This window comes from Aristolochia californica, unplaced genomic scaffold (assembly GCF_029961685.1).
Source record: "Aristolochia californica isolate CCGP_79_NKW_82.1479 unplaced genomic scaffold, dmAriCali1.0.hap1 SCAF_6, whole genome shotgun sequence".
Classification (NCBI taxonomy): Eukaryota; Viridiplantae; Streptophyta; class Magnoliopsida; order Piperales; family Aristolochiaceae; genus Aristolochia; species Aristolochia californica.
This window is the reverse complement of record NW_027182257.1, coordinates 38,807,145-38,834,225: the sequence shown is the minus strand read 5'-3', so window position 1 is coordinate 38,834,225 and position 27,081 is coordinate 38,807,145. Positions and strand designations below refer to the sequence as shown.

At 38.9% G+C, this 27,081-nt stretch overlaps 2 protein-coding genes across 5 annotated transcripts; both read left to right on the top strand.

The window, feature by feature from the left end:
• The first annotated feature begins 601 nt into the window (after positions 1–601).
• On the top strand, positions 602–17,770 carry LOC137934008 (signal peptide peptidase 1-like). 2 transcript variants are annotated; one of them, XM_068778181.1, is made up of 13 exons: positions 602–716; positions 1,051–1,142; positions 1,471–1,619; positions 2,326–2,441; positions 2,547–2,698; positions 2,837–2,922; positions 4,211–4,338; positions 6,060–6,110; positions 6,667–6,753; positions 6,887–6,956; positions 16,748–16,884; positions 17,064–17,141; positions 17,532–17,770. In XM_068778181.1, the coding sequence occupies exons 3-13, from the start codon at positions 1,580–1,582 to the stop codon at positions 17,637–17,639; spliced, it is 1,053 nt and encodes a 350-aa protein (XP_068634282.1). In that variant the 5' UTR covers positions 602–716; positions 1,051–1,142; positions 1,471–1,579; the 3' UTR covers positions 17,640–17,770. The 2 variants fall into 2 exon arrangements, with proteins under 2 accessions (XP_068634282.1, XP_068634281.1); XM_068778180.1 differs by lacking the exon at positions 1,051–1,142.
• An 856-nt stretch (positions 17,771–18,626) lies between these two features.
• On the top strand, positions 18,627–26,181 carry LOC137933990 (polyadenylate-binding protein-interacting protein 12-like). Of its 3 annotated transcripts, none has more exons than XM_068778154.1 (11): positions 18,627–18,762; positions 18,853–19,668; positions 19,792–19,902; positions 20,162–20,206; positions 20,289–20,361; positions 20,504–20,616; positions 20,791–20,850; positions 20,937–20,984; positions 21,089–21,157; positions 25,537–25,598; positions 25,713–26,181. In XM_068778154.1, exons 2-11 carry the CDS (start codon positions 19,057–19,059, stop codon positions 25,768–25,770), a joined length of 1,251 nt encoding a protein of 416 aa, XP_068634255.1. In that variant the 5' UTR covers positions 18,627–18,762; positions 18,853–19,056; the 3' UTR covers positions 25,771–26,181. The 3 variants fall into 3 exon arrangements, with proteins under 3 accessions (XP_068634255.1, XP_068634256.1, XP_068634254.1); XM_068778155.1 differs by having other exon boundaries at positions 18,627–18,774; positions 18,876–19,668; XM_068778153.1 differs by having other exon boundaries at positions 18,628–18,762; positions 18,876–19,668.
• Positions 26,182–27,081: the final 900 nt, after the last annotated feature.

The following is a 27,081-nucleotide window of genomic DNA, read 5'->3' as shown; positions in this document are numbered from 1 at the left end:
CAAATTCCAAACAGAGTGATCGGTCAACTAATGTTGTAGGCAAACATCACGAAGCATAATTGACCAATGCCACTGGTCTGATCTATCAATAGGTTCTCAATCCTTTATCTATTTCCTGTCCCACTACTAACTCAATTTTAGTTAATTATTTATGCTCAAAGTCTAGAAGGTTGATTCTACAAGATGAACAAGATGTAAGTTTTTTTTTTTTTTTGAGAGACTGATCTAGGGTATTTGGATCTAGAAGGAGAATATGTATTAGAACCATAATCTAGTTATAGTTTGATCTCTTTGAGAGAGTTTGAGAGTAGTATGATCGATTATTACACTTGACCGAAGAGAGCCAAAATCTCTTTATATTTTTCTAGTTGGATTAGAATAATGAATTTTTTTCCTAACAAGAGTTATCGGGTTATGAATACCATTAGAGAAACTTTGATGAACCAAAAAACATCATTTAACCCAATCTAACCGACCCCATGACCCAGTCTCGCTAGCTCAAAGGCTAGCGAGGTGCTTAAAACAGCGATTTATTACGTAAATGCCGTTAGCCAAACTAGTCAAGACCGAACCTGCTGAGACTGGCTTACAACAGAGATTTATTTACAAAAAGGCAATTACCATAGAATCGGAAGTTGCCCTAATTTTAACGCTTCAAACCGATCAACCTCTGGTTGACGCCCAATTCTACAACGCGGCGATGCTCCTGCTTCCAGGTATCCCTCTAATTCTCTTCTTCCTTCTCCTCTGTTCTACGCTTCCTGATCGTCAATTCTTTTCTTCCTCTTCCGTCCGTTTTCATTTTCTTCCTCTTCCCTAAAAATATTCAAGGAGAAAAAACCGAGCTCCGAAGAAACTGCCGGAAACTTAAAAAAAATTATACGCTTGTTTACAGTAATTTGCAGGTAAACTGAAAAATAAAAAAAAGTTATTTATTTTATTTCCTATTTCGAAAAAATCGATTCGTCTTCCTTCTGTTCTAAAAATTTTCTTTTTATTTTTTCGTCTTCTTCGGTGTCTTCGTCGTCACCGTATTTTTATCTCTCACAGAAAACGGACTAGGGTGAAGAAGCCACAATCTTTGAAAATAAGAACGAAGGAAGGCAGTTTGGTTTCTTGACAGTGACATAAGGAAACGCGGGGTAGGACTGTGTAACTGTCTTCATTTAGAAGCAATCCTTCTCTCTTTTCCCTTTCCCATTTCTTTTTCTTTTCTTAATTTTTTTTCTGTTACTTTAATTTCTCTTTTTATCCATATAGCCACTGTTTTTTTTTTTTTTTACTTTTCCACCTCATTCGGCTTCGGATGATTTGAACACGGGAACAGAAACTGCTGCTGGAAACCTGGGTTTTCGGCTGTTTCTGTTGGACCAGTCGAGCTCGAGCCTAGCTGAGCTCGTTGCCACCCTTAGTTTCCATATGAAACATTTATCCATTAATGTTTAGGCTTTCTTTAATTCATCTTGGCAGTTGAAGCAGTCGCCTCTTCGAAGTTTCGGCTATATCAATAGTGCTTGTCATTCACATGCAACGTTATCGGACGATACATATAACGTATCGGTTTTGACCAATAGTAAAAATGAAGGCCAGTGAACGTGTAGCAGTTTTGGCACTAGCAGGTGCAGTCTTCTTGTCTTTTAACTGACTATGCTTTATTTGATCATGTAGTGTCGTTGTGTTTTTGGTTCCGTATTTTTCGGTGTTGAGGATTTTGTGTAGATACTTCATATTTTGTTCGTGACATTATAATACTTTTACAGTTTTTTTCCCCACCAACTATGGGGGGAGATCTTGAAAAATGCTAATTTTATATATAAAAGGAAGTATATCAACCAAACTAGGAAAGGAATAGTTTATACTGGGAGGAGATTCTCAGGGTAGCTATGGTGACGGACAAGTTGGCTAGAAGGAAATATGTCTTTAGCATCATGTCTATTTGCTTAATTTTGCCTAGTTTTGGTGGTGTGGATTGTGTGGGAAAACAACACAACATAAAGGCAGGATTGTGTGGGAAAGGCAGGATTGTGTGGGAAAACAACATTTTGGAAATAAAGGACAAAAGTTTGGTGGATGGGGAGTTCATAATTTTCACCCTGATTGTAATCTTCAAACTTAGGAATCTTGTTCACATTCAGGTTCTTGGTAGTAAACAATGTTCTGCAAAAATTTAAACATTTCATGTAGGTTTTTTTATTAATTTTTTTTTGGTTTTATTAATTACTATTTGCTATCTCATGTCATAGATGTCATCACTGGTTTGGTTACAAAGTTTTGTGGTAGATAGATTTATGTATAGTTCTCTTATCGATATTTTTTCTCTTACAGGTTTAACCCTTGCACCATTTGTTGTGAAGGTAGATCCAAACCTTAATGTAATTTTGACAGCATGCTTGACAGTTTATGTTGGTTGTTATCGTTCAGTTAAACCCACCCCACCTTTGGTAAGTTCCTTGAACTTTACTGTATTTTTCTATAAGATTGATCGATAATCCCCTAAAATCCTGGGCGTGCTCCTTGAATTTGACCTAGCTGTCAAATATGTGCAGGAGACAATGTCAAATGAGCATGCAATGCGATTTCCTTTGGTTGGCAGTGCTATGCTCTTATCACTGTTTCTTCTCTTCAAGTTCCTATCAAAAGACTTGGTTAATGCTGTTCTCACATGCTACTTCTTTGTACTTGGAATAGTTGCACTTTCGTATGTCCCCTCTCTGTGGTTTTCTTTAATTCATAGTGTATAACTATGGCAGATTATGTCATTCAAATAAAGTTATGTCAGATTATTAGTTGCCTGTAGTAGTTTTTGTCTTTCGCTAACTTCTTTTTCTTTGAACAGTGCCACATTGTTGCCTGCAATTGAACGTTTCCTTCCTAGAAATTGGAATAACAACCCTATTGTCTGGCGCATGCCATACTTCCATTGTAAGTTTGATTTTTCCTTCTTTTTTTGGTGTGTGTGTGTGTGTGTGTGTGTGGTGGTGGTGGTAGTTTGGGGGGGGGGGGGGGGGGGGGGGGCGGGGGGAGGATGTGTTTAGAATTGTTTTTCTAGGATATACTTCTACAATTCTATTATTCGAATATAATTTTCTATTATAAATGTTTCCAGAATACAGAATTCCAGAGTTAGTGTTTAGAATTACTATATGCTTCCTTGATATCTTCAACATAGCATGCCTTTTTCTTGTTACTCTAATTTTTTCATTTTCTAGTAAACTAAACCAGAAAGTACCTGCTGGCCTTTTTTTATAGGGCAAAGTAATCCTTTGCATCTAAAGACAACTTGTCAGTTACCTTGATGTGTCTTTAAGAGGAAAGAAAAAGGAAAATAGAGGTGATGTCCATTGTTTGAATTTATGCAGTTTATATGGTCAGCACTACTGTGGATACTGGGTGCAAAAGTTATGCTTTTTTTGCTGTACCCTTTTAGCCGAGCCATCAACCTGCCTGGTTGGTTAGATCTCAAATACTCAATGGATCAAATGTCTATTCTTTTATTTTGTGGACTACTCAAATGTATGGGCACTAACATCTTCTTGATGGAACCCACTTACTATGAGGATAAAGGAATTAGTCACAAATTATATAATTTTTGTCAGATAACAAAATTTTCCATTCTTCTTCTTTTTTGTTTGTTTGATATTCTCATGAATCTAAAGTACTTTCTATTTTATTTATTTATATTTTTTGAGAAAGAGTGAATTTATTCAAGGGAAACCAAGAACAAACAACAGCGCTAAGAAAGGAACACTCCCCTTACATAAAGCGATTGGAGGGAGGCTCCTGCTTGGCAAAGGAATCAGCTAAAACATTAGCTTCCCGGGGAACATGAGTACTTTCTAATTCTGGATTCCCCTTATTTAATTGGATGACATATAATGAGATCATGAGACTCGGTGGCGATTTTTTAAGGGTTTACTGCAATCTGGATGTATATGAGAAGAGAAAAGTAGCTCACTTGTTTAACTGTTGTGTTATGACCATGTGCCATATGTGATGTAACATTCTAATCAGTAGCTAATAATTTGTGCTCCTCATTATAAAATGACCTGAATGTCTTTATATGTAGGTGAAGTGCTTATCAGTAGTCTGTCCAGTGATGTAACTTACTGATCAGTCATGAACAACTAATTGGCACATTATGAAATTATCAGTAGTTGTTTCTTTGAGTGGTGAAATAACACTTATTGGTAGGCTATTTTTTTTGGCTCAGCTGTGGAGGTAGAGTTTACTAAGTCTCAGGTTGTTGCGGGGATTCCAGGAACTTTTTTCTGTGCGTGGTATGCTTCACAGAAGCATTGGTTGGCAAACAACATTTTAGGGCTGGCGTTCTGCATTCAGGTTTGATTTTTTTTTTTAAAGGAACACATGTAGGTCTGATTCTATGTTAACCAGAAAAATTTGCACTTTTTTTTATTGTGGAGGTAAAAAAGTACAAAAGTTGGGGAGGGGATAGCATTCACAAAGAGATTTTGCAGAGATCTTTTTAGCTTGCTCGTTAGCAAAGCCATTGGCAGATATACAAACATGACACTGTAGTTGAGATTCAATTAGTCAACTAAAGAATCTGATTAATTTTGTGCTAGATCTCCCAATTAACGTAGCCAGAATTCTTACACCATCCTATGGCAAGACAGGAATTGATTTTGAAAAATTATATAATTTGAGGAGAGATATTATCTGAATTTTTTTAACCAAATGAGGATGAATCTGATTTTGATTCCAATAGAATCAGGCAAGCCCAATGGGCCAGAATCAGTGATGAGCACATCATAATTTGAGTCCTGAAACATAACCCACAGCCAGCTAGTCCTGGGTTACCCTAGGAACTTCTGTCAAAGGTTAGCTTGTTGGAGCCTGCAGGAGAAGGTAGCCAGGGAGACATACTCACATGGTGGTGGCTAGAAAGCCCAGCCATGCCTGGGATTTCTTGAAAATCTGTTAACAACCCCAGTGATCAGATGGAATCGTTTTTCATTGGTTCATTGGCATTGTTTTTTTGTTTTCCTTCTTTTTGTTTGTGTAGCTGTGTGTAAATGTGTGGCATGTGCGTGTGTATGTGTTTGTGCCATGTAGACCTGCACATACTTTTAGATTCTTTAATGTGGAGTTTGACATTCTTAATAGGGGAAGCTATGGTATATGCTCTGTCTTAATAATCCATTAATTCTTGAGTCGGGAAGTCTATTTTCCTTCTCTCTCTCTCTCACTCACAAACACACTCACTCTCTGTTCCTCTGAGGATGTAAATGGGTCATGTTCAAGCCTTTGTAAAGCCGCCATATAACATTTGACATGCCCAATTAATGATGGGCTCAAGCCTAACCTAGATGGTGCAAATTTCAGCTAACCTGTCAAAAAGGAAACTTTAAAAATTCATAAACACATGAAACAATTTCAAGAAGAATGGGAAAAAATAAACTGAAACAGGTTAGTTCTTAGGGGTGGGCACGTGTCGATCGTGGTTGGGTTTCCTAGAGCCCAAATCTGACTATGAATCCCGACCCTGAAACCCAACCCCAAAAAAACCGAAATGTCAAACTTGGCTCCGATCCGATCACCATCCCCACCTTGTGCCCCTAGACCCGAATTAAACCCAACCCATCCCTGCCCTTCCCCGACCTGCTGGGTGAAACCTGAAACCCGAATCCGGGGTTTTTGGGTAGGGTCGGGTCAGGTCGGTTTCGTTATGAAACCTGACCTGCTGCCCACCCCTATTAGTATTAATATTATATGACATCTGTAATCACTAATACATTCCTACCTCAATTTCTATTGATTGTTAAGATAAAAGAAAAGAGGGAGGAAATGAGAATTTTCTGAATGAGTATATTAGAACAATCAATGGATGAATGAGGTTAACATGCCCATCCCTATCTTTTTTCTTACTTTTTCTCTTTATTTCTAGTGGTGTAAAGATATTTAGGGCAATCTGAGAAAGGAATTAGCTCACAAATAGCTGATTTGTCATAGTTAGTTTCACTTGGAATCTTTGATTCTACCGCTGATACTAAAAGTTTCTTAGATCATGTTAACCTGAAATATTTCTAGTTGGCTTGCAGGGAATTGAAATGCTGCCTCTTGGATCATTTAAAACTGGAGTTATACTCTTGGTGAGTACTAGCCCTAGTTGAACTAGGTTCATGTAAGTTTTATTTATGCTTTTTGTTTCATACATGGATCCCATTTGTTTTATGCACCTTTTTGTTTATTTTTCAGCTGTATAAAGGCCATTTATCATCAGCTTTGATCCTTAAACTTGTAGATATGTAAATGACTTAGATATGGATGGAGAATGAACACATGCACATTCTCAATCTACTTGCAGAAAATAGTGACACAAAGAATATCTGGGAAAATGACTGTTTCAAATTTAGACAAATTACTGGTGCATGCTGTCTTTAGTTCTCTGAATACCTTAAGGGGTTTCTCTTGTGTTCTGTAATTGTTTGCAATGCCTGAGTACTTGTTCATAGGAACCACTGCTGGCAGGCATGATTTTGTTTATCTCTTTGCCTCTATGTGGATTAGTTATCAATTTTTTTTAAAAGGTGATTTTTTCTTTTGAAGAATTTCATGTTACTGCTTTTCAAAGTTTTTAATAGGCTGTTATGGGTTCCCTAGTGTATTTGATTTTTATGCAATTGCCATCTTCTGTTTCCTCTGCAGGCTGGACTGTTTGTGTATGATATTTTCTGGGTCTTTTTTACTCCTGTGATGGTTAGTGTGGCTAAATCTTTTGATGCTCCTATAAAGGTTAGTGTTTGACTTCACTAGATATTGTTTCAGAGTTGTCTATTCTTTTTGTGTTCAATAATAAGTGCCCTAAATTAAGATTTGATTCATACAAATATGAGTGTTTAATCTGTTACTTGCTAATTTTCTGCAGCTTTTATTTCCAACATCAGATCCTGTTCGACCATATTCAATGCTTGGGTTGGGAGATATTGTTATTCCTGGTAGGGGTTTTATGTTCGCATTAATTTTCATAATCTTGTGATTTAATTTTTTTTAAACAGTGATAAGCTTTTATTAATCAACTGAGCATTAGTGATACAACATAAGGTACGCCATAAGGTGCATTCAACTCAATTAGAGCTGAAGTTCAAGTGAAGCACCCAATCTCCGGCAGCCCCATCTTTTGCTTGCTTATTAGATTCCAAGTTGCTGATCTAGGGACCTTTAACCAGGCTATTTGCCTTCAACTGTTATGTCCATAATCTCATCAAATAGAGGCTTTAGCTTCCATTGGGTAGGTCTTTCCTTGCTCTGCCAGCCTATGACCAGTGCTGAATCTCCTACAATTAGGGGACTAATGGGATGCTGCTTGGATAACATAATGCCAGCCAATGGCGCTATAGTTTCTGCCTCATTTGAGCTACAAGTCCTCATTGTGTTCAAGTATGCCAATTGAATAACCCCATTGCAATCCCTGATTATACTACCAACACCTGTTGTTCCAGGATTTACAAAATACTATCTATCAAAATTTAGGTTCAAGGGATTATGGGAGGGAGCTTTGACCTACTAAAAAGAATGACTTTTTGCCAGTTGTTCCTGATTAGGGAGCTTGGGGAAGGGTGGCATTTTATGTATGCTGCTGACCCGTTGGAGAGTTCTATAGACTATTTTTCCAATGACTCCAATGGATGTTGACTTTCCTTCAATCCTCTTGATGCGGAACGCTGGTGGTGGTGGTGCTGTCGTGAGGGAGAAGAGTGAAAGTAGGAGAAGAGGAAGAAAGGAGGTGGAAGGAGAAGAAGAAGAGGGGAAGTAGAGAGCTAAGAGCTGGGTGGGAGAAGAAGAATAGAACAGTGAGGGAAAATTTTCAAGTTCATTCAGTGCATCTGATTTCCAGGCATCATGGGTTTAAATAGAGACCCAAAACCTAGGGATATTTCAAAATGACCAAAATGCCCTTGAACAAATAAAATAATTACTTTTAAGGACTACAAAATGTAAACAAATAAAATAACAGCTAATCTGTCTTCAATGCCTCACTCCCCAACTAGTGTGGTGGGTCTTGTCGTAATCCGGTGTCTTCGAATAGAGACTCATGTAATCGACGGTACACGAGGGGTGTCCTCGCCTACTCTCCCAGTTTGGGAAAACTTGACCCTATCAAGTGGGACTCTTGCGGACTTTAATAGTACTCCAACAAATTAGGATCTAGCTGCTGCAATGTCTCTGTAATCCATGTGTAGTCGGAATCTGGTCTTCCTGTCCACCGCACTAGGAAACGTTGAACCACACCACTCCTCGTAAAAACAACTTGTTCATCCAAAATAGAATAAATATGTTCTTTATGTGCTAGTGCTATTGGTAATGGATTCAAAGAGGTACTAGGCGAGGAAGGAGTAGTTGTATCAGGATATGAGGCGAAGTCAAAAGATGATAAAAAAGGGTCATCAAGAATGGAGGGGTGTGTCCCTATATGCCATCAAGTTTTGAATGTTAAAAGTGGAGCTAATGCTTGAATCTGATGGCAATTCAACAACATAAGCATTTTGATCTACCCTTTTTAGCACTTTAAAAGGTCCTATCACTATGAGCGTGCAATTTTCAAGCAAATTCTGTTGGAAATCGCTTCGGCCTAAGTTTAACCATGACATAGGCACCCACATTAAATTTTTTATCACATTTATGCACATCGGTCTGAAATTTATATTGGGCATTACTTGCTTGGATTCATTTAGCTATTTTGACATGCAGGTCTTGAACCCTATGTGCAAATGTTGTGGCAGACTTTGAAACCCTAGCATGAGGTAACATGGGTATGAGATCCAAAGGCTTCCTAGGCTGATAACTTCGAACAACTTGAAACAAGCTCATGCCTATGGACCCATTGATCAAGTTATTGTAGGCAAATTGGGCTGTTAGGAGAATCAAATCCCAAGTGTGATGGTGATCTCCTACGAGGCTGCAATGAAGGTTCCCCAAGCTCTGATTATCGACTTTAGTTTGACTATCAATTTGGGGGTGGTAGGCGATAGAGAATTTCAACTTGGTACGCATCAAGTGTAAGGAGTTTTCCAGAAATAGCTCATAAAGCGAACACCCTATTTGAAACAATGGTTTGAGGTAAGCCATATAACTTGACGGTCTCATCAAAGAAAAGTCGATTGACCTTGGAGGCGTTAGAAGTTTTAGTACAGGGGATGAAATGAGCCATCTTGGAGAAACGGGGTTCACCACAACGAAGATGGAGTTGTGTTTTTAAAAGGTACAGGGAAGGCCTAAGACAAAATCCATGTTGAGGTCTTGCCAAGGGCATGTGGAGATTGGTAGGGGAATATACAATCTTGTGTTTGGCCAATTGACATGTTCTACATTGTCCTACCAAGTTGGTAACATCCTTTTTCAAACTAGGCTAGTAAAATTGACACTCTACTACTGTGATGGTCTTATTGCACCCAAAATGTCCATTGAGTCCTTCTGCATGAGTTTCCCTAATTAAGAAGTCTCGTATTGACATGCGGGGAACACAACTTGTTGGACCGAAATAGATTACCATTTTGGATGTGGTAGTCATCAATTGTGTGATGCTGTCCCTCCTGCAGCTCATTATAAGTTCTACCGAAGTCGGGACATGAAGAATACTCGTCTATGAGCTTTTCAAAGCCAGTAACCTGAATGTTCATGGTGGACGATAGGCTAATTCTATGGCTCAGGGCATCAACCACTTTATTTTCATCGCTTGATTTATGCTTCAGGACAAACGAATACTCCAACAGGTACTCAATCCTTCGACCATGCCTGTGATTGAGTTTCTTTTGCGAGTTGTGATAGCAAATGACCTCATGGTCGGAGTACAAGACAAATTCTTGCGGGAGTAGATAGTGAGTGACACAAGTAACGTAAGGCTTGAACAACTGCATAAAACTCCTTATCATGGGTTTGAGTACTTTTGTTTGGTGGCATTAAATTTTTCACTAAAATACGCAACTGGATGTCGCTCTTGACCAAGTAAGCCTATGCTTATACTGGAAGCGTTGCGTTCTACCTCAAAGACCTTAAAGAAGTCAGGCAACCTTGCTTCTGTTATACATTTCTTGATTTCTTGAAAAGCACAAGAGACAACTTTCGACCATAAGAACTCTCTCTGTGATCAGAGACATGATGGTGCTGAATCCCCTAATAAATGAGAATTTCATCAAAATAAACCACCAAAAACTTGCCAAGGACTGGTCAAAACACCTGTGTCATCATGCTCATAAAAGTTCTAGGTGCATTTGACAGTTTGAATGACATGACTATCCCTTCATACAACCCATCTTTTGTCTTGAAGTGTCTTCCATTCATCTCTCGGGCAGATCCAAATTTGATGGTAACCACTTTTGAGGTCTATTTTTTAAAATATAGTGACACCCATCGACATATTTATCATGTCATCTAGCCGGGGAAATCGGGAACCGATATTTCATGGTGATTTTATTGATGGCACTATTGTCTCCACATTTTCTAAGTGCCATCCTTCTTCGGTGTGAGTAGGGTCAATACTGCGCAAGGACATAGGCTCTCCTTGATGAATCCCCTTTGGAGGAGCTTATTCACCTGTTGTTGTAATCCTCCATACTCGGTGGGATTCATCCGATAGTGCGCCAAGTTCGGCAATGTAGCTGTCGACACCTAATCTATGGCATGCTAGATGTCACACATAGGTGGCAGTGTATCTGGAAGCTCCTTGGGAAAGACATCTTGGAACTCTTGTAAAATAGACTCAACCTTTGGTGGGGTGTTGATTGAAGAATTCACAGGTACTTCATGGGCTAGTTCTATGAAACTTTAGACTCATGTAGTATTTCATGTTCCAAATCCTTGGGACTAATGAAATGCAAGGTTTTCTTTTGAGAGCTCTATGGTGCTTTATCTTGCCTAATATGTTTTGGTGGCAGTGGTTTAAGATGGATGATCTTTCTTTTGAACAAGGAGCAAATATTAGAGCGTCCATAAATGGTAACATCTCGATTATATAACTAGGGCCTTCCCAAAATGATATGACCTACATACATAGTAATTACATCACACCAAATGTCTTATTTGTATTCGAAGAACTGAATGGGAACAAGACATCTACCCTCAACTGAAATGGTACTGTCATCATCCCACAACCTGATAAGGTGTGGGATATGGAACAATTTAAAGGCCAAGGTTGGCAACAGTGTGGGATGAGACGGCATTGATAAAATTGCCGCTATCAATGATGACTTTGCAGCCCTTATCTTCTCACTTGATGTAAGTGTAAAAGATAGTAGTCTGATGCCAGTCTTCAAACTCCTTGGGCTGAGTTAGTGCACACCGGACGACATTCAGTCTGTGGATGGGAGTGTGAGAGGGCCTGACACAATTCAGAGTGGTTGTGTTTACCTCACCAGTTTCATCTAAGAGGTGGGGTCAAGCTCATAATACATGTTTTCCTGGTCTTCTTGTGGGTAGTTCTGATCATCGATAAGAAGGGCTCAATTGTTACTATTGGACGCAATGTGTCCAAATCCTCGACACTTATGACATTGAATCCTTGAATTGAATTTTGACATCTCTTTCCTTACCTCTGATGTAGGGAAGTCCACATTGGGAGTCAGTTTTTGAGGGGGAGCCCCTAAAATTGACTTTCCTAGGGCTTGAGGACTAATAGCAAGGGACCTAAAAGGTGTTGTACGTGTGTTCGACCCACGTGCTGGCTGAAACTTGGAGGCCAACTCATAATTATGGGTAAGTACGAAAGCATCCTCTATTTTGGTGACACCCCAAAGAATCATCTCTCGCTTGAAGTCGTCATTTAGGCCCTTTTGGAACTTGCTCAAAGTGATCACCTCATCTTTTATATTAGAGCATCGCTTTTGGAACTCATCAAATTGAGCAGTATACTTGGCGTGCCATTGGTCTAAAAGGGTGCTCCTATAGGAGGGGGGAAGGTATTTTTTCTGGAGTTTGAGTTTCATTTCCTCCCAGTGAGTAATGGGAGGTTCGTGTCTTCTCGTGATATCCCTTTCCAGAAAAGTTGAGCGGTGATTGTTAATTTCATTTTTCTCGAACCTGACTTTTCTTTCCTCAGAAAGCTCATACCACTCAAAAAACCTGGCCATCTCACTGACCCATATGGATAATACTTAGGGGTCTAGGTGACCATCAAATGTAGGAGCCTCGATCTTTATATATTTCTGCATTTTGTCTTTAGGCCCTTCGTGGCGAGGGATATATGGTGTGTGGTTTCTTGAAGGGGAGAATATGTGAGGGTGTGTACGGGCAAATTCCTCATCTTCTGTGTCATAACCCCTAGGAGACCTAACTTTTACTAGCCCTTTCCCATTTGAGGATCTAACTTCTAGGGTAGTGAGCCTATCATTTATGGGGCATAATTGTTCTAGGATTTGTTGGAGTGTGTCATCTTTGTTATCTACAAAAGGCGATGAGGCAATACCTGACATGATGCAACCACTATGCAAATGCATGTACTAGTGGATCCTATAAAATAAAGCCCAATACATTCAATGCACATTAAGGTTAAGTATTTATTAGTTTGTTGGTGACTGGTTAAGATTCAAATCAATGAAATTGCAAATTAAGAATGCAGACACCACTAAAGTAAAAAAAAAGGTTAATCCTAAGCAATGATGTAAATTGCATTGACGGGCTGAGCTCTAAAATTAACACCAAAGATTGATTAGACACAGTTGCTACAATCAATCAAATGAGTTTTTTTGGCATGAATCTCGAGGTCAAATTCGACTCGAAGTGGGCCCTAATAATGAAGAAGCTATCTACCAGCACAAAATAGCTACTTGATGCAATTTAAGGCAAACAGTGGAATACCAAGGAGTTGTAGGAACAACGTCACCTCATAAATTGATCTGGAACTGGCTGAGTCATCGTACGTAAAATAGGCAGTGAGTTGGAGCTGAAACAACAAGCAGGCAGTCTTCGAGCGCGAATGTTTTTTTTTTCAACCCTTTTTTTCTTCCGCATGTGCGCAGGCTCCCTATTTTGGGCCTTGGATTAATTAGAAGGGTTCTGATTAACCGAAGCCCGATAGAGAAGGGGAAGAGAGGGGGTATCATGAGCGGCATAATGGCGAAGACGGTGGTAGAGCTACAACAACTGGCGATGATGGTGAGCGTTTTCTACGGCAACGACAGCATGTCAATGGTGGTTGAGCAAGGGTTGCGGCATGACGAAGAACTGGAAGGCGTCGACCGGGCTCGGGTTACACCAGCGACCGGTAGGACGGTTTATCGAGGGGCTGTTTGAAGTCTTGCGACGGGAGGGGAAATAGGAGGATGAGGGGGCGTCTATGGTTTGACAGCAGACATTGGCTCTGTGGAAGATCTGCGCCAACGGCTGAAAGGTGGAAATAGATGACGGGCTGATGGCTGCCGCCATACGAAACGATGGTGGGGAGGTCTGGCTGTGGGCGGCAGTGGCGCTGCGACTGCTTGGGGCAGGATTCCAGCGACAGTCCTCTTTTGGTGTAGTCCGGGGTACTCAACTACGATGTTCCAAAGATAAATTTGAATTGAGTACTTTGATTTTGATTTGTCAAAAGCGATTTTGGTAATACTGAAGGATGTCTGACGATATCAAAGGCTGCTCAAAGGTGGACCTTGGCTTTGAGATTTGATGCGGAACGCTGGTGGTGTTGGTGCTGCTGTGAGGGAGAACAAAGAAACTAGATGGAGAAGAGGAAGAAAGGAGGAAGAGAGAAAGAAGAAGAAGAATGGGGAAGTAGATAACCGAGAGCTGGGATGGAGAAGATGAATAGAACATTGAGGGAAAAAATTCAACTTCATTCAGTGCTTCTGATTTCCAAACATCATGGGTTTAAATAGAGACCCAAAACCCTAGGGATAGTTTAAAATGACCAAAATACCCCTGATGACAAAAATGCCCCTGAACAAATAAAAAATTACTTTTAAGGACAATATAAAATGTAAATAAATAAAATAAAAACTAATCTGTCCTAAATGCCTCACTCCCCAACCACGGCGTGGTGGGTCTTGTCGTAGTCTGGTGTCTTCAAGTATTGCCTCATATAATCGGCAGCACACAGGGGTGTCCTCACCACCTCTCCAGCTATAAGTGCCATGGCATTGCAGCAACTGTGGCTTTCCAGAGTGCTTTGCCATATTTAGCAACTGTAGCAAGGGTCAAGTGTGAGCTTGTTGGAAGAACTCTTTATAGGATCTGGGTTTGCACATCAGTGTATTGAACTTGGACAAGATGGCTTCGAAACCTCATTGCTGAAGCTACAGTGAAGTAGGAGGTGGCTATATTTTTCCTTAAAGTTCCCACATAGCTTGCATAAACTGTTGACAGTTGGCTTACCTCTTTTGGATAGCTCTTCACATGTGAGTATATTACTTTGACTTGTTGTTTATATGTATTACGGCACTTTTTTTGGTGCTATTAAGTGCCATGGCAATCTGGCTCCAATGGCCATGTTGAGAGGAGGTTGCCGCTTCTCAAGGTTGTACTAAGAAGCCATAGAGAATGTATGGACAATGGGCTCCACACTGGGTCATCCTCCTTTGCTTCTGAATTATATACTGCATTGAGCAATTCCAAAAGGCTGGTGAGTTGAGCCATTTCTTCTTTTAGGTTTCTCCAAAGGTTGAAGTTCCACTGTCTTCCCCTTCGATTTCAATTCCACAACTGTGACATTTGGATTTCAAGTTATACAGCCTTGGAAATGCTTGTGTTAGTTTCTTTACACCCTTCCACAAGTCCAGCCAGAAAGCTACTGAAGCACCCCCTCTTGCATGAAGCTTGAAATTCTGTTTGAACTTATTTTTTCCCTAGAACTGCTATCCAGATACTAGATGTTTTGTGAAATGGGTTGTCCACAGGTAGCCAACTATTCTTGCCAGCTCAATTCTTCTTTCCCATTACCATTCTCCATAGTGATCTACTCTCTGGGCATATCCTCAGAGCTGCTTTGCACCACAGCTGAGTTCATTTGCATTACACGTTTTATCCTGAGGCTGCCATCTTTTTTGCTTTTATGTAACTAGAATTGGTTTGCCCTTTCACACCACAGGAATCTATACTGGATTATTTACAGTTTAGCAGCAATACTTGCTGGGCATTTTATCAGTGATAAGTAATAGTTTGGGATTCCAGCTTCAGGCACTTCTAGCAATGTAGTTCTGGCAGCCTGGGAAGGTAACTGTGCTTCAAAGTGTCCTGCCTTTGTTCACAGCTGTCTATCACTTGTTGCCAAAATCTTATTTACTCTTCCCACAAAGAGTGATAGAGACCCAGGTATGTACTTGGAAGTTCCATGGAAGGACAGCCCGGTACCTCTCTTTTTTTTTTTTTTTTTTGAGAAAGCCTTCTACCTGTGCCAGGCTTAATTCCTTGTCCTTGCTGACTTTGGTGGCATGGAAGGTTTAATCTTGTAACTGATATGCTGAAATGAATTTCTTATTACAAGGTTTTCTGAAGCACCTCTATTCTTGTAAAATGAATTTACTTTTTTCCTACTACAAGGTACTAGGGTCTTCTTTGTTGGTGCACTATTTCAGTGTGACACATTTACCCATATTTGAAACCTATATTTTGGACAAGAAGAGGCATTAATATCCAGTAAGTGTGAGATGGATATGAATGTTTTCCATCTTTAATACCCATATGAAGTTGATACCATCGAGGTCTCTCTTAAGTTGGGCCAACTCACTCCCCACATCAGTATTTATAGAAAGTAAGGTTAGACTGAGACTATTAACTAAGCTTGGGCATTTTGTTTCATATTCTACCTTACACGAGTAAGTTTTATATTAAAAAAAATTTAAATAGCAATTTTTGGGTTTACCAAGGTTGTATGATTATCAACTCTGAAAGGACTTTGGAAGAACTGATTGTCTAATGTTGAAAGACTCCCTCTATAAGCAATTATAACCTGGGGAATTAAATTAGTTTTTTTGTATAGACAGAACTAATGTGACAGAATAAAGTTATCCTTGAATCTCTGCTTTGTTTCTGGAATCTTTACTGACACAATCATCATTTGTTAGTCCTGGATGTACAATGCATTTATTGTATTGGTACTTCATCTGACTCCATGGTCCAGCTTACTGTCTTTCTGTTTGTAGTCTTCAGTATCCGAACTTGGGTGGTGCCTCTCCAATAATGTTATAATAACTTTACTTAACCCTTAGTATCGGCTACATTAGGCTAAATTTCGATGAATGTTCCTTGGGGAACTCGCCCTGTTGGTTTTGGTGGGCTCTTCTGTTGCAGTGGTGGCTCTACCTTTCTCTTCTCTGCTGGGCCTCTTGCTATTTCTGATGCAATCTGTGCCAAGTTTTTTGCTGTCCTATATGGCATCTGTATGGCTGCTGGGTGGCACTTGTCCCTTATGGTAGTTGGATGGGGACTCTTCTTCAGTTATTTAATGGTGTGGAAAAGTCTGATCCCCCTTGGACATTACTTGCTTCTCTAGATATCTCTCTTTCTCATGGACTTGTGTCCCTAGATTGGCAAACTCAGGGCAGACAAGTTGGCAAAAGATGGAAATTTCCTCACTCAACTTACAATAGTTGCTCCCCCTTAATTTCTGTATTTTTTTATTTGTTTTTTTGCTGTTGATGTTCGTATTCTGAGGTGAACTCTGGCCTGTGGTGGGCTGCTCCCCCCCTTTTGTCCTCTTTTATATCTTAATCAATCATTTTTCAAAAAAATAATTTTGTTTATCTCATCTTATTACCGTTGTCACATGACTTGCTGCTTTATAACTTCTGCAACATTTTTTCAGGCATTTTTGTGGCATTGGCATTGCGGTTTGATGTGGCAAGGGGAAAAGAAAATCGATACTTTAATAGTGCATTTTTTGGGTACTCAGCTGGTTTGGCTCTCACCATTGTTGTCATGAATTGGTTTCAAGCTGCACAGGTGATTTGCTTTACCCCTATATGCAATTTTTATTTTTAAAGTAATCTTCTCTTCCTCTGTTTCATTTGTGTTTCTTTTTGTTACAGATCTCTTTTTCTTTGTTATCTTGTTCATTCTTATTTTTCTTATTCCTTTTTATGTTTACATGAATTTGTTGAATTTTTACTTGGCCCTTGCAGCCAGCGCTTCTCTATATTGTGCCTGCTGTCACCGGATCTGTTGCTCTCCATTGTATATGGAATGGGGAAGTCAAATCGGTTGGTGCTGTCCCTTCTTTTTAGACATCTGAGATACTATCATTTACCATTATATCCTCTCATATCTTCCATGATTCTAGTTTACGCATCATGGTCAGCAGAATTAATGTACCACCTGTGTAAGTTGAATGCTTATACCTGTGAGAGATCGGTGTCTTTCATTTGTTAAAAGGGTGATTGAACACTTAACGGTCCATAGAGCCTAAAAAGTAAAACACTATTACATTCTGTTTCTCAAAATAAGGGAGCTTTGAGTCGCTGGAGAAAGTTCAGAAAATGACTTCACCTGTTGGGTGGCTGAGTTTCAGCTGGTGTGCACATCTTTACTTTCATTGATTGAGTTGCATGACTGACTTGGAACCTGATGAAATTGTTTTGCATTGTGTGTAGTTGTGGGAGTTTGACGAATCAAAGGCATTTGCAGAATCAAGTAGGTCAAGCTCTAAAGAAGGTGAGACCAATAGTGATGATTCCAAGTCCAACAAGAAAGAGGAGTAGATACTGGAACCCATTCCCTGCATCAGGTAACGAATGAAACTGTTCTCTTGAGGTTGACACTTACGGATTCAGGCAAATGCATTGTAACAGATTTTGGTATAACCAACGAAATAATAAGATATGTTCACTCATTTCACTCTTACTATAATGGGATATTAGCATACAATAGTTTTAAGCAATATCTACTTCAATAAGAAGTGTATGTTAAAATTAAGAGTTGATCTGAAATGAGGATATTCTACAGAAAATAATAATCTGAACTATTGAGAATAATGAAGCACAGAAGCGGCACAAATCATTAGAAGAGTTGAACACCTCTGGCCTTCATGGAGAAGAAAGATGGAAAAGCGACGACAAACCACGAACAAAGCCGTCCGTCCATTCACGACTCCCGTTGGTGATCTTCAACAGCGGACGACGCTCTCAAAGAGAAAAGGGAAAAATACAAAAAGAAAGAGCATTTCACTTTCATTTTAAATGAATTATGGCCCCCTAGTAGCTGATTTGATGGTTTCAGAGGAAATCAGCGCAATCATCCAAGTTTTACTTTCTATGGTTTGGAGTTTTGCTAGAAGGAGAAAAAGTTGAAAGCAGCTCGAAATTTTTTCAGTTGATTGACCTGATCGAATCTCAAATATTGGTTGGGAGTACACATTTTTCTTTCCCTAATTCTAGAATTAAATTAAACCTTACTACAAAACAAAGAGAATCACAATTGCAGACCAGGACCCGCGGTGAGTCCCTCAAGGCCCATATGGCATTTATAAGCCCACGATGCCCTCTTCTCAAGAACTTTGCCGCGCTCTTTGTAGAGCTATTAGACGGAGCTAATAAGCCCGGTACACGTGGCTTCAGTGCAGGGCCTTTCCGTCCATGCAGAGCAGAAACCGCTCTAAGAATGGAAAGAGCATCATTCATTCGCACTTCATGAGCATAAACCTATTGTTACGAACCACGTATGCTCATAATATGTTATGTATGCGCATGGGATGTCATGGTGGGATGGCCGTGGGAGTTTATGGGAAGCTTTGGCCATTTTGGGACGTTGGCGAAGAAGGTCCAAAAACGCAGAGGAAACTGACGTTCCGAAGTGGTTCGGGGAAAAAAAAAAAGAAAAGAACAAGTTAGTAATTAGGTTGCCTGTTTTAACTTCCAATTTCCGGTATTTGCAAAGATTTCCTTTTGATATTTTTTTTTTTTTTTTTTTTTGAAGTTTGTGTTACGATTTTCTTATAGATCGATGGAGACGGTTTAGCCCGTATACCAGGTCTTGCGTCCAGATGTGAAATCTGTTGATCAATCTGGAGGGAATAAAGAAGGGAGAAGGATCTTGTTAGAAGGGTTAAGTAAAACAAGGAAACGATTGAGTAGAGGATTTGGGTAAGACAGAGACATCGTCTGAGTCTAAGCTTGGATCATGGCCGTGGTCGAGAATGCCGGCTCCGATCTGGGTGTTAACGTTGGTTCTTCAAGTCGGAATTTCGATGCGGCCGGTCCCGACTCGCACGTTCCCAATGAACTCGATCAGGCTAAGGCCAGCCACCTTGGGGCTCGCATAGTCGACCATAACAACCTCCAGCCGAGTCCAGTTCTTCGGAACCCTAATGAATCGACCTTTCAGAAGAAGGCCTTTCAATTACAGCAGCAGCAGCGGACAGCCCCGACCCCGGCGCTTCACGCTGGCAATCACAAGCCTCAGATTGGGGGGCATGACCAGGCGCCAAAGAGCAACGGAATGGTTAAGGGTGGGGCGATTGTACCGCAGCACGGTGCTTCCTCGGGGAATCCCGGTTTTGCTCATGCGCGCCAACGATCCAACGGTGTGGATATGCAGCGCAACGAAGAGGTCGACGAGGGCTTCCAACGGGATATAAGGGATTTACAGGAATTACTCTCGAATCTTAACCCCATGGCGGAGGAGTTCGTCCCGCCCTCGCTTGCCAACAATGGATCGGGTGGTGGTTTTTATTCTAACAATTTTATGATGCATAATAACATCGGAAGTGTAAATGGAAATACTAATAGAAGGGTAGGTGTGATCATCTCGTTCATTACTTTTTTTTCTTTTTTTGTTTTTATTTTTATTTTTTTGTTTTTCTTAGTTCTAGAGGTTGGTGGCGTTTGATTCATCTTCTGATTGAACTTGAAACAGAAAAAGAACAATTATAGTCAGGGAAAAAGGCGGGTGAATAGCCGAACAAGTATGGCGCAGCGGGAGGAGATAATTAAGAGGACTGTATATGTTTCTGACATTGATCAACAGGTATGAAATTTGCGCCTTCAAATTTGAGCTCTATTTATTGGAATATTTAACTTCCTTGCAGTTGCAGTGTTTGTTTTGTTCAACTCGAACAGCTGTAGGGTAACTTATATTTTCTGTATTTGCTTTCTTCGTTTTATATTTGCTAATGCCTTGTAATTTGGATAGGGCTTACTTGTGTTACCCATGAGTGCCTCTCATGTTGTTTGACATTTGGATCTATGGTCAAGACCACTGACATTGTGAATTTCTTTGTGTTTAGGTGACAGAAGAACAGCTTGCCGCACTCTTCATCAACTGTGGACAGGCAATTTTAAAGCTTTTGCAATTGTGTGTTAAATTTAGTGGTTTTCTGTACTGATATTGTTTCTTTCTCCTTTGGAGTCAAGGTTGTTGACTGCCGAGTGTGTGGTGATCCAAATTCTGTTCTCCGTTTTGCCTTTGTAGAGTTTACTGATGAGGGTATAACCACTTCTCTAAGATTTTCTATATTGATTGAGTATTTTATTTTTGCTTGTTTTTATCCAAATTTTCAAAGAGAAACTTATTTTTAATTATATTTTGGAGTAATTATAGTTTTCTCCATTCACTTTTTCTCCTACAGAGGGTGCAAGGGCAGCACTGAGTTTGGCAGGGACAATGCTAGGGTACTACCCAGTGAGAGTGCTCCCTTCAAAAACTGCTATTGCACCGGTGAACCCTACATTTTTGCCTCGGGTGAGAATTTTGTTAATGGTATCCACACTTCGTATTTAAAGAAGATTGTTCTGCTTCTTTGTTGGTTATGTTTTCATTCCTTTATTTGCTTCCTTAATAATAGTCAATGATCCTTTAGCCTTGGCTTAGTGGTCCCTTTTCATGATTCACACTAACTGTTGCTGTGGTACGTAGTCTGAAGATGAACGTGAGATGTGTGCAAGGACTATATATTGTACAAATATTGACAAAAAGGTAGATTCAAACTTGTCTGATGTGCTGAACTAAATGCTGTATTTGGCTTTGAAAATACATGTATTTAATCATATTTATTCTTATAGGTTTCTCAAGCCGATGTTAAACTCTTCTTTGAGTCGATCTGTGGAGAGGTTTGTACTTACTATTTTACAAGCTAACATGATTTGTATTTATTGGTAAATTCTTTACTTCACCTTGAATGGAGTACTGATGAGGCACATCCCCTTTGCTGTAGGTTTATCGCTTGAGATTGCTTGGTGACTATCACCACTCCACCCGCATTGCTTTTGTGGAGTTTGTAATGGTAATTATCCTTGCTCATGATTGGTTAGAAGCAAGATTTCTCTCATGATTGATAACATGTGACTGCAATTATTTGTCTTGCAATTGCAAAACCCTTTCTACAGTGCCCTTTTTGAGGATGAAGTGCACATGCCAAATGATTCATTTGCTCCCTTTATACTTTGTCCGGAAAATTATGCTTGTGCTCTTGAAAATTAAGTTGTAATCTCTACCTCGAGTGAATGCGGCTGTTGATATGATAGTTTAGTTATATAAATAAGATTAAGTAGTCTCAGCTCCACCTAAATTTGGTTGGGGTTTTAAATGCAAAATGGTAAAGATATAAACTATAGAATTTGTTTGATGGTGCATCAAACAAATGGTTGGATTTTTTTCCAATATCATATTTTGGTTGTACCATACTTAAGCGATTTGTTCATACATGCTCATCACCATTCTCCAAATATTAGTTGGCAAAAGCATTTATCTTTATAGTTTAGATATTTTATTTGGAAGATAAGAATTTTACTTTAATCTTTAGCTTGTAGAAAACCTTGTCTTATGTATACAGCATGGCTTATTTTATGTACATTTATATATTTTGAATTCATCTCTTGAAAATTACAAACAGAAGTTAATAGATGCAATTTACGTTTTACATTTCAAAACCTTAATAGGAGTTGAACTTGCAGGAAATAAAATCTAAATGAGAAAATTTACAAGAAGTAATTTGTTCCAGAAGTCTTGAGAATATTTTTTTATATGAGATCTGTGGCTTTTGAAATCAATTCTAGTCAATTCCAAAAAAAAAAAAAAACCGACAAGTGATGTTTGACATTTTACCCTTGGGTGAGTCTAGTATGGGCATCTTATATTTGCCTAACCTTTCCTTGAAGTGACATTATACTCTTGCATGATTCATGCATATTAAGGATGCCCTTTTTTGTTCATTATGAGTAGGGGTGGTATCGAATCGAGCCGAGCCCAAACCTGCCTATGTTTGAGCCGGGCTTGATTTAAATATTTCGAACTCAAGCTCGAGCCGAGCCTAGCCTAGAGCCTAAAATTGTAATTAAGATCGAGCCCAATAATTTTAACCGAGTTCGAGCTCGAGCCAACCTACATTTAAAACTTTTCATAAAATACATGTCAAATAAATTGTATATAAAATTATGCATACATTTTACATAAAATTGGGTATGACCTCTACTTAAAATTGGGCATAACCTTTGTATATTAACCTTGCATAAAATTTTCTATACACTGTGCATAAGATTATGATAAAAGATGCATAATTATGCATAAACTTTATTCAATAATCAAACACAAAAACATTCCTTTGAAAAACAACGCTAGTTTTGTCCATTTGTACTCAATCAGATTGTTCTGATTCAAGGACTGGAAAACAAGATCATCGGCGGAGGCGGGAGAACGAAAGATGGGGGAGGAACAAACTCGAAGAGACCTCTTGGCTCCCGCCTCAACGCTCGAGTCTCCTCGTTAAGTTAACGAGCCAGCTCGCAAGCTTTCGAACCGAACCATAGTTCGGCCGAGCTCGGCACGTTAACTTAAACGAGCCTGATCTGGATCTCGAACTTGGTTCCAGCTCCCGATAAACAGAATCGAATCGAACTGAGCCGAGCTCGAGCCGCTCGCGAACCGGCTCAATTCGATACCACCCCTAATTATGAGTATCGAACTTGGTTCCAGATCCCGATAAACAGAATCGAATCGAACCGAGCCGAGCTCGAACCGCTGGCGAACCGGCTCAGTTCGATACCACCCCTAATTATGAGTATCTTATACTTGTCTAACTCTTTTTTGAAGTAGCATTAGCCCTGCATGATTGTGCAAATTAAAGAACCCGCTTTTTATTCATTGGATCTTGTATTTGAACTTTTCCTTTGAAGGTGGCATTAGACCCTTGCCATGATTCGAGGAAATTAAGGAATTTGTTTGTTCAATGTGAAACTTTCTCTCTCTGTCTCTCTCTCCCCATTAATGTGTGCTTTTTTTTTTTTAATGTACTATGTAAAACCTGAATTCTCTATCCCAGTTGACTTCTGTTAGGATGTTTGCAACGTTTACACTCATCTCCTTTCTTTAACAGTTTTAGGGAGCTAACATGTCAATAGAGTTTCCCTTTTTTATGGATTTAGCTACTTGAATAATTTAGTGCTCTTATATCATGACAAAGATTAATGACATTTTGCCACTATATTGGTGCTTATGTGCATATATATTATTTTATAGAATGCTCATAACAATTTAGTGCCTTGATTAAAATGTTTTGTTGGTTAATTCCAATTTCACTAAACAAAACTGAGAGATTTACAGTCATTTTTTATCATTCTTTTGAAGTTATGAGCTTAGTTGACAGAAAAACAATAAGTTCAAATCTAGGTATTTCTTTGCATAAGGTCAATGAACAACTCAAAGATAACTGAAGATGGATATTCAATTCAGTTTCTCTAAGTATAATAAAAGGCATGATATATGCCTAGTGCACATATGTCAAAATTTTCTCCCAATTAATGCTTACGATGCTGTTGGTCTTGATGTGAAAATTAAGACATTTATTATATTTATTTTCCGCTTTTACTCAGTTTCAAGGTAATCCAGCATCACTGGTGCAAAATGTACTCTAGAAATATCTGTTTAAGTGGTCTTTGTTTGTATTCTTCAAACAGCTTACTTGATTTTCTTTATGTGTTGCACCTCTGATAGTATTACGGATTGTTATTTTAAAAAAATCAAGGATTGTTATTCTAAAGAAATCAAGGATTGTTGCCACAAACTGTTTGAATAACTGAACAGCGTAAAACATGTCTCAGAAATAATAATTCGAAGAAAAGTGCTGACATTTTACAATAGTGAGAAAATAAAACAGCAAATAGAAGGGTATCCCTATAAATGTGGGCCTTGGGATTGTGAAGGTAGGTAAATCTTTACTTTTGACCTTTTAGCGTAATCATGTATCATCAAGAAAAAAAACTCAATTGGTCAAATGAAAGGCAGTTATTTGATTCAAGGAAGCATTACAAAGAGTGAGGAGAGGGTATTTTGATTTTCATGGTAAGGGGAAAGAAAGGAGAAAGAACAAGCTAATGGTGTGATTTGATATCAGAAAGTATACTAATGGTCATACATTTGTCTTTTGTCAATTGCAGTTATATTACTTTCAAAAAATTGTGAAATTTTCATTAAGAAAAAAGAAAAAAAAAAAAGAATCTTTGCAGCTTAGACTTCAATGCTCATGGAATTTTTTCAATGTGAGCATACTTAGATAATGAGTTCAAGGGTGCTGAATGCATGTAGTGGCTTATTTTGTTTGGTACGATAGATTTTGTGAGCATTACTTGAAGGATGTGGATGCTGAAAATCGTAGTGAAAATGAATTTGGTAAAATGCCTTGATTGTGACACTTTGCTGGAGCCAAGCTTTCCCCTCTTTGAGGAAGAAGTGGGTGCCCATGTTGTCTTGCACACCTTTAAAATGCACCTCATAGAGTCTCAGAGTTTGGATAAGTGTGCAAGACCTTCATGTCCAAAATGCTAGAGGAATATTGACAAATTTGCAGGCTGTTAGTTATGTGGCTTGATTACGAAAGCTTTACAACTAAGATCTTAGAAGATCTAGTAGATGCTTCTTATAAATTAAAGATCTATTAGATGCTGTTATCTTATGTTTATAACTGTAGTGTTCTGAGATCTTGGTGAAGCAAAAAGGTCCCTCTTGTGTCCAAACATGTGTGCTCCAGGTTCTTGGTGAGTCAAAAAGGTTCCCTCTTGTGTCCAAACACGTATGTTTCTTGTTTTAAACTGATTGTCTGAGATGATTTTAAGATTGTTAATACTGGTTTCAGATTACAATGACATAAGTGATGGAGATTCCACTGATCTTGTAGAATATCCTACTATTGGGCTGTTCCCCTTTGTTTTGAGGGTACACTGAACTCCTTATGTAGTTGCATCTTTGATTATCTGCACTCTCTGGATTGCTAGCGTCTATATGTACCTGTGAATGATATGAACACAATCCATCTGCTGGATTTGTTCAGCTGGCAGTAGCCTGAGGGTGATAGTCTGTGGTACCAGCCATTTCTTTGCTTGCGTGGTAAAGATGCTACACAGCTTTTTCTCCACATGTTTCTGCCAGTGAGAGTTTTAGCTGCAAACTGTGGTTAGGAATAAAACATGACTGGCTCTAGTAGTTTTTCGAAGTCTAAGATAATTCAACTCAATGATAATGTGACACTATCTTCATCTACTGTCACTTTGGATCATATCCTGTTGGTTATAATGTTTCAGTTCTGAATCATGTATCTGCATTTTAAGTCTCTTCCTTTTGTCAAATATGCTACTCTCAACTATTGTGATATTGTGAAATTTTGTCATGCAGGCTGAAAGTGCAATTGCTGCTCTCAACTGTAGTGGCGTGGTTCTGGGATCCTTGCCAATTAGGTAGGTTGTTTGGTGATATTTTTTGGTCATTTTGTGGAGGAAATAAAAGAAAGAGGTTTTTTGTTGGAGGCAATCTTTTTGTATTAATTTATTTTGATCAAATTAATGCTTCAGGGTAAGCCCATCCAAGACCCCTGTTCGCCCACGTTCTCCTCGGCCAGCCATGCATTGAACTCTTGCAAGGTTGTAAGAGGCGGTTCATGTTTCTACCGTATATACACATAAATACAGATATCTAAGTTATTTCTTCTGGTATAGCTGTTTTCTTTAGTCTTTTTTTTTTTTTTTTTTTTTCTTTCTGCGTAAGTTAAATCTTGAAATCTAGGGAGGAATGAATTGTTTGATGTTGCTAGCTAGCATGTAGAAATGGTTGAAACTTCGAGGATTTGAGGTAACTTATCAGTGCATATAAGGATGAAACTGTAGGGAATGCCCCAAAAGGAAAGAGGCGAGATGCTCTATTTTAATGTATACTTTAAACTAATCCAATCTCTGGTGGATCGCCTGTAAGTCGCATTCTTGTCGTGGGACGATTTGACATATTTTTCATATAGGAACTGTGATCAAAGTATCTTCTGTTATGCCCTCATACAATATCCCACTAATTCCGTTTTCGAGTGCCAGAATTGTTGCGATTGGACTACTTATTTGAATGATGTGGGTAGTAATATAATCAAGGAAAGCAGGCCTTCTTTAAACATGCGCGGAGAAGAATAAGACTTGATGACTTTGACGTCTACAATGATACTCAACCCGTTTCTGCATTCTGATGCTTCGCGGCCAAGGTTTTTGCCTTCGTTATTGCTGCTGCTGCTGGCGTTCGAAGACAGTCAAATATGCTACTCCTTGACCAGGCTTGTGTTCCGAAGAATGCATCGAACGTGGCCTATGTTCACAAGTGCAACTGCTCTGTACGAGTCCACATAAGGTGAATCACTTTAGTTAATTATATAATGAAAGAAATGAAAGTTAGAGAAGGAGGGACGAAATAAGTCCCTCCTCATCGTGAACCTTTTTTTTTTTTTTATTCATAATCTTCCAGGGTTACATCATAAAAGATAAATTATGCCCTCACCAAAAAGGAAATACAAAAATAACTAGAAAATATTAACTAAATACTCTACTTTCTTATATTCTCCCTCAGTCTAAAGGATAGATATCAAACATTTTCAACTTATTAAGAAAGACATTAAATACTGTAAGAGGAATGACCTTTGTGAGCAAATCTCACTTGTTCTGATGAATTCACATGAGTAGATATTTTTTTTGAGTAGATATAATTCATCTCATCAATGCATGTCCAATAAAGTGGTAGTCTATTTTAATGTGTTTCTCATGAAATACTAGATTGTTGGCTATATAGATAGTTGCTTGATTGTCACATGCCATGGGCATATGATCGGTTTTATTGAAGCTAAATTCTATAAAGAATAGATTTAGTCCACATCATTTTGCATGTTGCGTGAGTAATTGCTTTGTGTTT